Below are 16,590 nucleotides of genomic sequence, written 5' to 3'. Positions count from 1 at the left end.
GGAGCCCAGTAAAGGCGCTGGCCATAAGAGTAGTAAGAGAAGTTTGCATATTTTTCCTATGGAACCATAGTAAGCAGAGTATATAGACATAATATAGACGCACCCATTGAAATACATATATTTAATGACCTTGGTCTTTGGTTTCTTTTTTCCCCTCCTTTGGAAGGAGAATCAATGTACAGCCACAAAACTATGAAGGTTGCTACAGAAAAGACTTATGAAAGCAAATTTTCACAAGAGAAACAAGTCATCAAGTGAGTGATAAACCAAGAGATAAAGCAAGGATGTGGCCTCTCACACATGAATGAGGTTGTGCAGGACCAACCAAAGGGCAGAGTAAATGTTATGGGTCTTCTCTCAGCTTCACTCCTGCTCTTGGTCTGCACCCACAGAGTAACAGGCCTGGTGGGGTTTTGTGCAAATCTAATGCCAAACTGTGTCACTTGGAGCCCTTGTAAACAGTGATCCAGAACCGTTTGTTCATTTATTCCCTCACTAAACACATCTTTGTTGCAGCGTCCCCTGCACTAAAAACTGAGAATAAATATTTGGCATTCAAGACCAAGTTTTGGAAGTCACTATATCATAAAGGAATAATGGAAAAAATAAACCATTGAGATTATACAATATGGTATTACTCAAAAAACTAATAAGACACATAGGTTACAAACTGACACCTATAGGTCAATTCTATTCTGATGACAAATATGTTTTCTTTGACTATAAACTGATTTGTTTTTAAACCTGAATTTCAGAGGAGAACTATGAAATCCACCCTCAAGTACATATGTAGCCAGAATAAAACTAAAGGGTGTAAGCATGCCTGTTTCAGAAGAGTCCTATTGCTACTTCACCGGTCTATGTTCATTAAATATGTGTATGTAGATAGCAGTTAACAGGTGCCAGAAGTTTAAGAAAAATAAAAGAGAAGAAAATAGGAAGGGGAAGGCCAAGATGGCAGAGGAGTAGGAGGACGTGGAGTTCATCTCTCTCCACAAATGCAAGAATAAATCTACAGGGCGGGAATGAATTGGGAGATTGGGACTGCCATATATACACTACTACTAAGAAAAAAAATATCAAACTGTACAATTTAAATATATGCAGTTTATTGTATGTCAACTGTATCTCAATAAAAGTTCTTAAAGACAAAAAAAAAAATCTGCCTGCCAATGCAGGGGGCATGGGTTCGAGCCCTGGTCTGAGAAGATCCATGCAGCAGAGCAGCTAAGCCCATGCGCCACAACTACTGAGCCCAAGTGCCACAACTACTGAAGCCCAAGCGCCTAGACCCTGTGCTTCACAACAAGAGAAGCCACCGCAATGAGAAGCCCACACAGCACAATGAAGAGCAGCACCCACTCACCATAACTAGAGAAAGCCCTCGCACAGCAGTGAAGACCCAACACAGCCAATAAATAAATAAAGTAAAAAAAAGAGAGAGATTACCATATCTGCCAACTTCAATATAATTAGACACTGTCAAAAAGAAAGTTTTATGAATGTTTTAAAAAGTGAAATGTGTGAAATTAATGCAATTACTGATTCAAATGTTCAGTACGTGACATGGATAAATATTACCTTTTACATACAGTTGACAATGAAGTCCCAAAATGACTCATTTTGCCTAAACAAGATTTGAACTTGGTGTACCCCCCAAAAAATAATTAATAAATAAATAAAATTAAAAAAAATAAAATAAAATAAAAGGAAAGACCTAAAAAAAAAAACCAAAAAAAGAATACATCTACAGATGGAACTATTCTCACAGAACACCTGCTGAACAATAGCAGAAGACCTTGCACACCGGAAAGGAAAAGAAAGATCCCCACATGACCAGGCTGGATGAAAGAAAGAAGGTAAAAAGAAAAGGAGAGGAAGTGGGACAGGATCTGCACTCCTAGCGGGGAGCTGAAGCAGAGGAGAGGTTCCTGCATCCAGGGAAGCCCCTCACTAACAGTGAAATCAGCTGGAACAGAAGGGGAGCATGTGAGGCCGTTGGAGGAGGGTAAAATGGCCGTTCTGTGGCAGACAGGACAGAGTAAGACCTATACAGATGGTCTGTGCCACAGCCCTGCACATCCCAGACTGGGTTGTGTGTCCACCAGTGCACTGGGGGCTGAGAGCTGGAATGTGGGGATTAGGAAGAAAACCCAGAGGAAGACTGCCGTTGGCTGCAAGGAGACAGCTTGAGGGGATGGGAGGGAGAAAATACGCAACTGGGAATGCTTCTGGAGGGAACCCAGACTGCCACAGAAGCAAGGCACTACTATCGAGTGATACACAGTGGGTGGAGCCAACATTGCAGCCTCTCTCTCCACTCACCAGCCCCTGCCCCACCAGGCACTAAGAAAAGCCCCCTCCAGGGCTGACCTTCTTACACTGGCCACCAGGTGCTAAGAAAGGTTCCCACTATGGCCGGATCACTTGTGCCTATGGCTGCTGGCTTTCCTGCTCACTTATAGCTGCCAAGGCCCCCACGACCCAGGCAGTGGTGCCACCTCCATGCCCTATCCACACCAGGGCAGACCCACGTGCTCCAGGGCACCCATGGGAGTAGACGCCTGTGGGTGACCCATATGCAGAGGTAGGGCTAAAACCACAGCTGAGTCCCAGGGGTGGGACAACTAAGGAAGAGGAACAAAAACCTTTCCATGTAGCTGCACAAGCCATAGATTAAATCAGCTTAGTAAACCCTGCATCTATGGAGTATCTGAATGGACGAGTGTTCCCACAAATGAAACCAGTCTAGCTCTAGCAGCTGAGGACTTTGGGGACTACATGTGGAAGCTGGGCCAAATCAGAGTCTAAGCTGCCCCCACAGCGCCCACAGAGGGACTAGAGACCTAGCTAGAGGTTTTGGAGGGCCTACTGGGGAGGCAGAAGTTGGCTATGACTCAACGGTGGGGGCAAGGACACTGACAGCTAAGACCCCAGGAAAATATAATTATTATTATTTTTTAATGTTTTGTTCTGTTGCAGTTTTTTTATTATTTGTTTTTATTTTTATATAGTTTTTTATACATTTTTATCTATTTCTATTTCTACGTTACTTTGTTCTGTGTCTTTTTCCTTGTTTTTTTCCTTTTCTTCTATTTTGTTCTTATCTTTTTTGTTGTTCTACTTGTTCTTATCATTTTTATCTTATCATTTTTCTGTGTTTTTTTAAAATTTTATTTATTTATTTATTATTTTTTTGGGGGGTACACCAAGTTCAATCATCTGTTTTTATACATGTATCCCCGTATTCCCTCCCTCCCTCGACTCCCCCCCCACCCTCTGTTTGTTTATTTTTAATTGTTATTGTTGCTCTTCGTTTGCTTTTGTCTTTGCTATTTGTCTTGGGTTCTGTCTGTTTTCTTTCTGCCCATCCTTTTTTTTTCTTCCTGATCTGTGTGGTTTCAGGGCCTTGGTTCCCAGGCTGGGAGTCAGGCCTGAGCCTCTAGGGTGTTAGCAGCAAGTCCAGAACACTGGAACACCACACAATTCCAGTGCCCCCAGAAATATTAAATGGCAAGAGTTCTCCCAGAAGTCTCCATCTCAACTCCAAGACCTGGCTCCACCCAACTGCCTGCAGTCTCCAGTTGCTGAAGAACCCATGCCAAACAAGCAGGACAGGAACACAAAGCCACCCATCAGCAGATAGGCTGCCTAAAGTCATACTAAGCCCACAGACACCCCCAAATACACCATCTGACATGGCCCTGCCCATCAGAGGGACAAGATCCAGCTCTACCCAAAAGAATGCAGGCACCAATCCCTCCCACCAGGAAGGCTACACAAGCCACTGGACCAACCTCACCCACTGGGTGCAGACACCAGAAGCAAGAGGAGCTACAACCCTGCAGCCTGCGGAAAGGAGATTTCAAACACAGTAAGTTAGACAAAATGTGAAGACAGAGAAATACATTGCAGAGGAAGGAGCAAGATAAAAACCCACAAGACCAAATAAATGAAGAGGAAATAGGCAAGTTACCTGAAAAATAATTCAGAGTAATGATAGTAAAGATGATCCAAAATCTCAGAAACAGAATGAAGAAAATACAAGAAATTTTTAACAAGGATCTAGAAGAATTAAAGAACAGTGATGAACAATGCAATAACTGAAATTAAAAATACACTAGAAGGAATCAACAGCAGAATAACTGAGGCGTAAGAATGGATAAGTGAGCTAGAAGATAGAATGGTGGAAATAACTGCCATGGAGCAGAATACAGAAAAAAGAAGGAAAAGAATTGAGGACAGTCTCAGAGACCTCTGGGACAACATTAAATGCACCAACATTGAAATTATAGGGGTCCCAGAAGAAGAAGAGAAAGAGAAAGGGCCTGAGAAAATATTTGAATAGATTATAGTTGAAAACTTCCCTAACATGGGAAAGGAAACAGTCAGTCAAGTCCAGGAAGTGCAGAGAGTCCCATACAGGATAAACCCATGGAGAAACACACTGAGACACAAATTAATAAAACTAAAAAAAAAATTAAATACAAAGAAAAAAATATTAAAAACAGCAAGGGAAAAGCAACAAATAACATAGAAGGCAATCCCCATAAGGTTATCAACTGATCTTTCAACAGAAACTCTGCAAGCCAGAAGGGAGTAGCAGGATATATTTAAAGTGATGACAGGGAAAAATCCTGCAACCAAATTACTCTACCCATCAAGGCTCTCATTCAGATTTGACACAGAAATCAAAAGCTTTACAGACAAGCAAAAGTTAAGAGAATTCAGCACCACCAAACCAGCTTTGCAACAAATGCTAAAAGAACTTCTCTAGGCAGGAAACACAAGAGAAGAAAAAGACCTCCAAAAACAAACCCAAAACAATTCAAAACAAGGTAAGAGGAACATACATATTGATAATCACCTTAAGTATAAATGGATTAAATGCTCCAACCAAAAGACACATAATGGCTGAATGGGTATAGAAACAAGACCCATATGCATGTTGTCTGTCAGAGACCCACTTCAGACCTAAGAACACATAGAGAATGAAAGTGAGAGGATGGAAAAAAATATTCCATGCAAATGGAAATCAAAAGAAAGCTGGAGTAGCAATACTCATATCAGACATAAACTTTAAAATAAAAACTGTCACAAGAGACAAGGAAGGACACTACATAATGATCAAGGGATCAATCCAAGAAAAAGATATAACAGTTGTAAATATTTATGCACCTAACATAGGAGCACCTCAATACATAAGGCAAATGCTAACAGCTACAAAAAGGGAAATTGACAGTAACACAATAATAGTGGGGGACTTTAACACTCCACTTACACCAATGGATAGATCATCCAAACAGAAGATTAATAAGGAAACACAAGCCTTATATGACACATTAGACCAAATAGACAAAATTGGTATTTATGGACATTCCATCCAAAAGCGGCAGAATACACTTTCTTCTCAAGTGCACACAGAACATCCTCCAGGATAGATCACATCTTGGGTCACAAATGAAGCCTTGGTAAATTTAAATAAATTGAAATTGTATCAAGCGTCTTTTCCGACCACAATGTTATGAGATTAGAAATCAATTACAGGAAAAAAAAACTATAAAAAACACAAGCACATGGAGGCTAAACAATATGCTACTAAATAACCAAGAGATCACCGAAGAAATCAAAAAGGAAGTCAAAAAAAACCTAGAAAAAATTACAATGAAAACGCAATGACCCAAAACTTATGGGATGAAGCAAAAGCAGTTATAAGAGGGAAGTTTATAGCAATATAATCCTACTCAAGAAACAAGAAAAATCTCAAATAAACAACCTAACTTTACACTTAAAGCAACTAGAGGAAGAACAAACAAAACCCAAAATTAGTAGAAGGAAACAAATCATAAAGATCAGAGCAAAAATAAATGAAATAGAAACAAAAATACAATAGCAAAGATCAATAAAAATAAAAGCTGGTTCTCTGACAAAACAAAATTGATAGACCTTTAGCCAGACTCATCAAGAAAAAAAGGAAGAACTCAAATCAATAAAATTAGGAATGAAAAAGTAGTTACAGCTGACACCACAGAAATACAAAGGATCATAAGAGACTACTAAAAGAAACTATATGCCAATAAAATGAACAACCTGGAAGAAATGGACAAATTCTTAGAAAGGTACAACTTTCCAAGACCAAACCAAGAGGAAATAGGAAATGTGAGCAGACCTATCACAAGCAATCAAATTGAAACTGTGATTTTAAAACTTACAATAAACAAAAGTCCAGGACCAGATGGCTTGCAGGTGAACTCTATGAAACATTTAGAGAAGAGCTAACACCTATCCTTCTCAAACTCTTGCAGAGGGAGGAACACTCCTAAACTCATTCTACAAGGCCACCATCACCCTGGTACAAAAACCAGACAAGGATATCACAAAAAAGATGAAAATTACAGGCCAGTATCACTGATGAACATAGATGCAAAAATACTCAACAAAATACTAGCAAACAGAATCCAACAATACATTAAAAAGATCATACACCATGATCAAGTGGGATTTATCCCAGAAATGCAAGGATACTTCAATATATGCAAATCAGTCAGTGTAATACACCATATTAACAAACTGGAAGATAAAAACCATATGATAATCTCAATAGAAGCAGAAAAAGCCTTTGATAAAATTCAACACCCATTTATGATAAAAACTCTCCAGAAAGTGGGCATAGAGGAAACCTACCTCAACATAATAAAGGCCATATGTGACAAACACAGAGCAAACAGTATTCTCAATGGTGAAAAATTGAAAGCATTTCCTCTAAAATCAGGAACAAGACAAGGGTGCCCACTCTCCCCACTATTATTCAATATAGTTCCAGCTACAGCAATCAGAGAAGAAAAAGAAATAAAAGGAATCCAAATTGCAAAAGGAAAAGTAAAACTGTCACTGTTTGCAGATGACATGATACTATACATAGAAAATCTAAAGATGCCACCAGAAAACTACTAGAGCTAATCAGTGAATTTAGTAAAGTCACAGGATACAAAATGAATACCCAGAAATCTCTTGCATTCCTATACACTAACAACAAAAATCAGAGAAATTAAGGAAACAATCCCATTTACCATTGCAACAAAAAGAATAAAATACCTAAGAATAAACCTACCTAAGGAGGCAAAAGACCTGTACTCAGAAAACTATAAGATAATGATAAAAGAAATCAATGACGACATAAACAGATGGAGATATACCATGTTCTTGGATTGGAAGAACCAACATTGTGGAAATGACTATACTACTCAAAGCAATCTACAGATGCAATCCCTATCAAATTACCAATGGTATTTTTCACAGAACTAGAACAAGAAATTTTACAATTTGTATGGACCTCAAATAGCAAAAGCAATCTTTATTTATTTTTTTTTAATTCTTTTTTTTTTAATTTTTTGGGGGTACACCAGGTTCAATCATCTGTTTTTATACACATATCCCCGTATTCCCTCCCTTCCTTGACTCCCCCCGCCTCGAGTCCCCCTCACCCTCCCCACCCCAGTCCTCTAAGGCATCTTCCATCCTCGAGTTGGGCTCCCTTTGCTATACAACAACTTCCCACTGACTATTTTACAGTTGGTAGTATATATATGTCTGTGCTACTCTCTCGCTTCGTCTCAGTTTCCCTTTCACCCCCCGCCCCCTCCCATACCTCGAGTTCTCCAGTCCATTCTCTGTATCTGCATCCTTGTTCTTGTCACTGAGTTCATCAGTACCATTTTTAGATTCCGTATATGTGAGTTAGCATACAATATTTGTCCTTCTCTTTCTGACTTACTTCACTATGACAGATTGTAGTTCTATCCACCTCATTACATATAGCTCCAACTCATCCCTTTTTATAGATGAGTAATATTCCATTGTATATATATGCCACATCTTCTGTATCCATTCATTTGTTGATGGGCATTTAGGTTGCTTCCATGTCCTGGCTATTGTAAAGAGTGCTGCAATAAACATTATGGTACAAGTTTCTTTTGGGATTATGGTTTTCTTTGGGTATATATGCCCAGGAGTGGGATTACTGGATCATATGGAAGTTCTATTTGTAGTTTTTTAAGGAACCTCCAAATTGTTTTCCATAGTGGCTGTACCAACTTACATTCCCACCAACAGTGCAGGAGAGGTCCCTTTTCTCCACACCCTCTCCAACATTTGTGGTTTCCAGACTTTGTGATGATGGCCATTCTGATTGGTGTGAGGTGATACCTCATTGTGGCTTTGACTTGCATTTCTCTGATGAGTAGTGATGTTGAGCATCTTTTCATGTGTTTGTTGGCCATCTGTATGTCTTCTTTGGAGAAATGTCTATTTAGGTCTTCTGCCCATTTTTGGATTGGGTTATCTGCTTTTTTGGTATGAAGCTGCATGAGCTGCTTGTATATTTTGGAGGTTAATCCTTTGTCCGTTGTTTCATAGGCAATTATTTTTTCCCATTCTGAGGGTTGCCTTTTAGTCTTGTTTATGGTTTCTTTTGCTGTGCAAAAGCTTTTAAGTTTCATGAGGTCCCATTTGTTTATTCTTGATTTTATTTCCATGATTCTAGGAGGTGGGTCAAAAAGGATCTTGCTTTGATGTATGTCATAGAGTGTTCTGCCTATGTTTTCCTCTAGGAGTTTGATAGTGTCTGGCCTTACATGTAGGTCTTTAATCCATTTGGAGTTTATTTTTGTGTATGGTGTTAGGAAGTGTTCTAATTTCATTCTTTTACATGTCGCTGTCCAGTTTTCCCAGCACCACTTATTGAAGAGGCTGTCTTTTTTCCATTGTATACTTGTGCCTCCTTTGTCAAAGATAAGGTGTCCATATGTGTTTCGGCTTACTTCTGAGTTCTCTATTCTATTCCATTGATCTGCCTTTCTATTTTTGTGCCAGTACCATACTGTCTTGATCACTATGGCCTTGTAGTATAGTTTGAAGTCAGGAAGCCTGATTCCACCAACTCCACTTTTCCTTCTCAAGATTGCTTTGGCTATTCGGGGTCTTTTGCGTTTCCATACAAATCATAAGATTTCTTGCTCTAGTTCTGTGAAAAATGCCATTGGTAATTTGATCGGGATTGCGTTGAATCTGTAAATTGCTTTGGGTAGTACAGTCATTTTCGTGATGTTGATTCTTCCAATCCAGGAACATGGTATGTCTCTCCATCTGTTTGTGTCGTCTTTGATTTCTTTCATCAATGTCTTAAAGTTTTCTGCATACAGATCTTTTGCCTCCCTAGGCAGGTTTATTCCTAGGTATTTTATTCTCTTTGTTGCAATGGTGAATGGGAGAGTTTCCTTAATTTCTCTTTCTGCTCTTCCATTGTTCGTGTATAGGAATGCAAGAGATTTCTGTGCATTAATTTTGTATCCTGCTACTTTACTAAACTCATCAATGAGTGCTAGCAGTTTTCTGGTAGAGTCTTTAGGGTTTTCTGTATATAATATCATGTCATCTGCAAAGAGTGACAATTTTACTTCTTCTTTTCCAATTTGGATTCCTTTGATTTCTTTTTCTTCTCTGATTGCTGTGGCTAAAACTTCCAAAACTATGTTGAATAATAGTGGTGAGAGTGGACACCCTTGTCTTGTTTCTGTTCTTAGAGGGAATTCTTCCAGTTTTTCCCCATTGAGAACGATGTTGGCTTTTGGTTTTTCATATATGGCTTCTATTATGTTGAGGTAATTTCCTTCTATGCCCATTTTCTGGAGAGCTTTTATCATAAATGGATGTTGAACTTTGTCAAAAGCTTTTTCTGCATCTATTGAAATGATCATATGGTTTTTATCCTTCAATTTGTTGATATGATGTATCACGTTGATTGATTTGCGTATATTGAAGAATCCTTGCATCCCAGGGATAAACCCCACTTGATCATGGTGTATGATTTTTTTAATGTGCTGTTGGAGTCTGTTAGCTAGTATTTTGTTGAAGATTTTTGCATCTATATTCATCAGTGATATTGGTCTGTAGTTTTCTTTTTTTGTGACATCTTTGCCTAGTTTTGGTATCAGGGTGATGGTAGCCCCATAGAATGAGTTTGGGAGTGCTCCGACTTCTGCAATATTTTGGAAGAGTTTGAGAAGGATAGGTGTTAACTCTTCTCGAAATGTTTGATAGAATTCGCCTGTGAACCCATCTGGTCCTGGGCTTTTGTGTGTTGGGAGATTTTTAATCACTGCCTCAATTTCCGTACTTGTGATTGGTCTGTTCATGGTTTTTATTTCTTCCTGGTTCAGTCTTGGAAGATTGTATTTTTCTAAGAATGTATCCATTTCTTCCAGGTTATCCAATTGATTGGCATATAGTTGCTTGTAGTAGTCTCTCATGATGTTTTGTATTTCTGAGGTGTCCGTTGTGACTTCTCCTTTTTCATTTCTAATTCTGTTGATTTGCATCTTCTCCCTTTTTTTCTTGATGAGTCTGGCTAATGGTTTATCAATTTTGTTAATCTTCTCAAAGAACCAGCTTTTAGTTTTATTTATTTTTCTTATGGTTTCTTTCCTTTCTTTTTCATTTATTTCTGCTCTGATCTTTATGATTTCTTTCCTTCTGCTCACTGCAAAAGCAATCTTGAGGGGGGAAAAAAATGGAGCTGGAGGAATCAGGCTTGGCTCCCTGACTTCAGACTATATTACAAAGCTACAGTAATCAAAACCATATGGTTCTGGCACAAAAACAGAAATATAGATCTATGGAACAGGATAGAAATCCCAGAGATAAACCCACTTACCTATGGTTACCTAATCTATGACAAAGGAAGCCACAATATACAATAGAGCAAAGACTGCCTGTTCAGTAAGTGGTGCTGGAAAAATCAGACAGCTACAAGTAAAAGAATGAAATTTGAAAACTCCCTAACACCATACACAAAAATAAACTCAAAATGGATAAGAGCTAAATATAAGGCCTACACTATAAAACTCTTAGAGGAAAACATAGGCAGAACTCTCTTTGACATAAATCACAAGATCTTTTTTGACCCACGTCCTAGAGCAATGAGAATAAAAACAAAATAAATGGGACCTGATTAAATTTAAAAGCTTTTTCACAGCAAATGAAACCATAAACAAGATGAAAAGACAACCCTCACAATGGGAGAAAATATTTGCAAATGAAGCAACAGACAAAGGATTAATCTCCAAAATATACCAACAGCTCATGCAGCTTAATATCAAAAAAACAAACAACCTAATCAAAAAATGGGAAGACCTAAATAGGCATTTCTCAAAAGAAGACATGCAGATGGCCAAGAGGCACATGAAAAGATGCTCAACATCACTAATTATTAGAGAAATGCAAATCAAAACTACAATGAGCTACCACCTCACACTGGTCAGAATGGCCATCATCAAAAAATCTACAAACAACAAATGCTGGAGAGGATGTGGAGAAAAGGGAATGCTCATGCATTATTGGTGGGAACATAAATTGGTACAGCCACTATGGCAAACAGTATGGAGATTCCTTAAAAAACTAAAAATAGAACTACCATATAACCCAGCAATCCCACTACCGTGCATATACCCAGAGAAAACCATAACTCAAAAAGACACATGCACCCCAATGTTCACTGCAGCACTATTTACAACAGCCGGGAGGGACATGGAAGCAACCTAAATGTCCACCAACAGAGGAATGGATAAAGAAGATGTGGTACATACATGCAATGGAATATTATTCAGCCATAAAAAGGAACGAAACTTGGTCATTTGTAGACACGTGGATGAACCTAGAGACTGTCATTCAGAGTGAAATGATTCAGAAAAACAAATGTATATTAATGCATATATGTGGAATCTGAAAAAACTGGTATAGATGATCTTATTTACAAAGCAGAAATAGTCACAGATGTAGAGAACAAATGTATGGCTACTAAGGGGGAAAGGAGGGGTGGGATGAATTGGGAGATTGGGACTGACATATATACACTATTGATACTGTGTATAAAATAGATAACTAATGAGAACCTACTGCATAGCACAGGGAAATCTACTCAGTGCTCTGTGGTGATCTAAATGGGAAGGAAATCCAAAAAAAGAGGGGATATATATATACACACACAGATGATTCACCTTGCTGTACAGTAGAAACTAACACAGTATTGTAAAGCAACTATACTCCAATAAAAATTAAAAAAAAAAAAAACTTTGCTGATTTTTCAAATTTGCTTGGGGAATAAAAAAAAAAGAAAGAAAGAAAATAGAGTTTTCTCAACCTTAACTTTCTCAGTAGAGAAAAGTCAGCCATGATTCTATTTTAGCAGTGGAATACTAGTCTCTGGTTTGCAGAGGACAATTTGAGATGTAACTGGAGAAGGGGAGGAATACAAGAGCACTGGAGGTGGGAGAGATTAAAACTTAAGTATTAGATTTTTTTTCTGTGTGTTGATTTTGCGGGGTGAGCATTTTGTGGGAGGAAGTGGCTGGGTGGGGGACTTTCCTTTAAATAAGGCCACTGGCTTACTCCATCCTTGCCAACCCCTAAGGAAAGCAAGGAATATTTCTTACCCCTAGACCTCTCCTTGCACCTAGGGCAAGGCGGGGAGGGGAAACTGAGCTGGGCAGGCAGTTGCTCTGAAGAGCCTCTAACTATGCCAAGATTTGTAAATCCAGGCAGCCCACAGGGAGGATGTGGAAAGGAGAGGATGAAGGTGGAGCCCTACCAGAGTCCCTGCCCCCTCACCCGTCGAGGGTAAGTGCTTACTCCAGCTTTGTTTTTTCCTGCCTGCACAGCATCCATGTTTGCCCTCCTGTAAACACTGGATGAAAAGGGAGACAAATGAGCCCTGCAGAGGCCTGAGTGCCACCCCACCACACGCCTGGTTGTGCTGACTCCTTAGTAAAACATCTGCTATGGTGCTTGCTTTGTTGAGGGTAACAGGCAAAAAAAAAGACATCCCTGCCCTCTTGGAACTTGCAGTCTAGCCAAGGAGACAAATGTTAAGCAAAATTATGAAAGGAATTACAAAACAAGGGAGTACCAGTCACTCTTAGAGCACCTAACAGGGTGTGTTTGGTCTGGCAGGGGGAAAGGTCTGGGACACCCTCTTAAGGTGTGATACTTCTGCCCCTCGCCGGAGGATGAGTGCTGGACAGGGGAGGGGAGGACGGCTCTCTAAAGAGAGAAGAGCAGTGCAAAATGCCCTGAGACAGGAAAGAAACAGAGCAAAGGAACTGAAAGACGTTCCTGTGGCCGAAGCAGAAGGGCTCAGGGAGGAGGAGACCAATCTGCAAGGCAGCAGAGGAGTTGGTAAAGATATGGGATTTTACCCTAAGAACCATAATAATTATTTGAGGAGTTTTAGGCAAAGAAGCGGTCAGGTGAGATGGCCATTTTCAAAAGACCTCTCTGCTTCCTTTCTGTGGACAATGGAGAGAAGCTGACAAGGTGGAAGAGAGGCTCAGGTGCGTGTCCAGGTGTAGACATGGAGAAGGCAGGGTTCGGATGGTGCTAGGAGGACGCAACAGAAGGACAGAAGAGAGAAGGAGTAAGAGATGTGCCACGGTGACATAACAGGGGATAGACTGCGTGGAGACAGACACAGGAGGGGCTGATGCTGAGAAGGAAGGCTGAGGCATCAGTGGGCTGGAGGGGTCCCAGTGAGGCCAAGGATTGTTGTGGTGAGAGTAAACAAGAGAGCAATTCAGAAGGACCAGATGGTGGAGGGCACAAAGGTGGGGCCATTTGGGGGTTGACCATGTCCAGAAAGTAGTTTGGCAGAAGGTGGCTATGGACAACACTAAAGATAAGAAAGTAAAAGCACAAAAAAAAAAAAAAAAAAAAAAAAAGGAAAAAGCAGAGAAGCTCAGCCACATGCAGAATCTTCCAGCCTCCCCACCTCCCCTTGGCTAAGTGTTTGGTACAGGTAAATAAAAGCTATCACCATCACAGTCATGTAGACATCCACAGACATGTGACAAGAACAGTGTAGCACCTATTCTTAGGGCGACCACGCGCATTGCAAGCATCAAAGTTACTGACCACAAACCTGGCCTCCATCCCCCAGGCTCTCAGCCCGTGGCTCATGCTCCAAGAGTGAGTGACCGCCACCTGCTCGCACCACACACGCCCCTTGACACCCTCTCTTTCCTACTGGACTGTGAAGTCAAGGGCAGGTCATTATGCTGCCTTCACAGTCACTAATACCATACCTGGAATACAGCAGTTACTTAATAAAGAATGAACCCATCCCATTAAAATGAAGTTCAAAACCGGCAAAACTAATTTATGATGTTAAAAGCCAGCATAATGGCTCTGTTCTGGGTGGGGATGGTAACTGGAAGGGAGAATCAAGACTGTACGTCTCGATCCGCGTTGTCTTCACATGTATTCACTCAAAATTCACTCGTCTGCATGATTAGATGTTTGTACATTTTTCTGGATGTTTTATTTCCATGATTTTTTAATGAATGAATGAACCAATCAGTGGTGGAACCCAACTTAGCTTAAACTTGAAATGCTTCCCTAATATAGGACGGGAATGGCAAGCTGAGGCAGGTGTTGGCAAATGTTTTCTGCAAGAGGCCAGATATTAAATGTCTCAGGCCTCGCATGCCATATGGTCTCTGCCACAGCTACTCAACTTTGCTGCTGTAAGCACAAAAGTAGCCACAGATAATACAGAAACCACACAGGTGTGGGTATGTTCCAACAAAACGTACTTATGACACTGAACTTTGAATTTCACTTAATATTCACACGCCTTAAAATAATAGTTTTTTTCTCATTTTTTTAAAATCACTCAAAAATTTAAAAAATGTTCTTAGTTCTCCAGCTGCACAGAAACAGGCTGCAGGCCAGATCTGGCTGCAGAAATTACCTTGCCCAACCTCTGCACTGAGGGGGTGTGTGTGTAAAACCCACTTCCTGGCCTGCACTCAGGCTCAGCGCATCCTTCCCCCAGCCTGCCCCTCGAGTCCTCGCCCACCTTTATAAGTAGGCAGACACTCCATCTTGTCGCCACATGGGTATCTACTGTCCCGAGGTTTGACGGGGTCCACTCGACTGACGGGATAGGGGTTGTAATCTTGTTTATACATGGTGAGCAGGTCCATGTTCTCTTCACTTGGGACAAATGGGTTGGGCTGGTGAATCTTCACCGGTAACACCTTGTGAGGCCCAAAATCTCTCCTGTAAGGAAAATAAGCACATGCCTTGGGGGCTCTTGACTCAGAATAAGGCTCATGGTTTCCATTCAACCCAATTCTACTAATGCTTGCTGAGAAGTCATCTTCCTCTCTATCCCTTAACTGCTCTTCCTCTTGTTTCCTTCCCACTATCAAGAAAGACACCACGGTTCACTTCTCATTCAAGTCAGATGCCTTCACGGGTCCAGTCATTCACCAAGTGTGCCTGCCCCGCCCCCCTCAGCTCATCGGTTTGTCTTCCCCCCTCAGTTCAGACCCTGCCCATTTCTCATGTAGGTCATGTGACAACTCATCACCTGGGCTTCCTGCATCATTTCCACTGCTCCTACTTCCATCTTCATAGTGAGGCCAAAATCAACTCTCTAAAACCAAAATTGTACCCCTTTCACTCCCCAGCTTAAAAATCTTCCAGATAAAACCCAACTTTCTAGCATGGCATGTCAGCCTTCCTGGACCTGCCTGGGCTTCCTCCCCAGCCGCATCTGCCCCCTCTCCCCCCGCCCACTCCCCACCCACCGTCCACTGCAGCTGCCCTGGACCACTGAGAAGGTCTCTCCTGTACCTGCTGTCTCCACCTTCCTCCCCCAACCTGTTCACTGTGGAGCTAACTTCTATTTCTCAGGTCCCACCACCTCCTTCTCTGTGCTCCCAATAACTCCTGCTAAGATTTACCTCCTTCCTCTATTCGATCTCACAGAAAACCCAGAAGAAAAGGCTAATAAATGGAGACAATGAGCCTTTCATTTCTCAGCTCTCTGGCATCAGCACCCCCATTATTTCAGGATATGTGAAAACAATGGGATAGAAAAAGCATGACACTCTTTACTAAAGAGTTTAGGAAGCACATTCTTCCCAAAGAATCCCACAGTTCTAAAAAGGCCAAGAGGCTACTGCACCACCACCACAAAGCACTCTGTAGCACCAGGGCTTAGCTTGGGTGCCCTCTGCCCACCAGGGCAGTCTCAGCCTCCCAGAGCCTAGGGCAAATTCTCTTCAGCAAACATTCCCCCCACCCTCTGAGAACTTCTGCTTTACACAACAGCCTGTTTTTGCCTGAAACCCACTATCCAACTGGACAAGGGGAAGGTAGATTTTCCCTGATGGTGCTTGCCAAAACGACCTCGCCAAGGGAAGGGGAAGGCTTCCGGACAGGAAGACATCAGGCCCAAACACCAATAAAACCGACTTCCCGGCCGAAATCTGGAGCAGCATTCCTGAGCCATGCTTGACTAGCAGAGGTAACACGCTCCACCGTAACCTGTCTTGCATGAATTATACACATGGTTGTCAATAAACCCAAACCAGGGCCTGAAAATGCTTGATGGGATGGGAGGAGGGAGTTAGGAAGCCGGAGAACTAGTCTCTCTAGGGCTCAAAGGGGGAAACAGGAGATGCTTCAGTTGAACTCCCTGTAATACCCTCTGGGTAGGTTTAAAAATACATCTCAGCAGCAGTTGCCGGG

The 16,590-nt window shown here is 41.1% G+C and overlaps 1 protein-coding gene across 1 annotated transcript in view; it reads right to left on the bottom strand.

Annotated features, from left to right (window-relative positions):
• The window catches only part of SAXO1 (stabilizer of axonemal microtubules 1), a 113,533-nt gene that overhangs the window by 7,767 nt on the left and 89,176 nt on the right, over nt 1–16,590 (bottom strand). Inside the window, exon 3 of the mRNA XM_057722686.1 lies at nt 14,909–15,111. Coding sequence (XP_057578669.1) covers nt 14,909–15,111 — 203 coding nt within the window. The remainder of the gene's footprint in view (nt 1–14,908; nt 15,112–16,590) is intronic.

Source organism: Hippopotamus amphibius, chromosome 2 (assembly GCF_030028045.1).
Source record: "Hippopotamus amphibius kiboko isolate mHipAmp2 chromosome 2, mHipAmp2.hap2, whole genome shotgun sequence".
Lineage (NCBI taxonomy): Eukaryota > Metazoa > Chordata > Mammalia > Artiodactyla > Hippopotamidae > Hippopotamus > Hippopotamus amphibius.
This window is presented reverse-complemented; position numbering and strand designations above follow the sequence as displayed.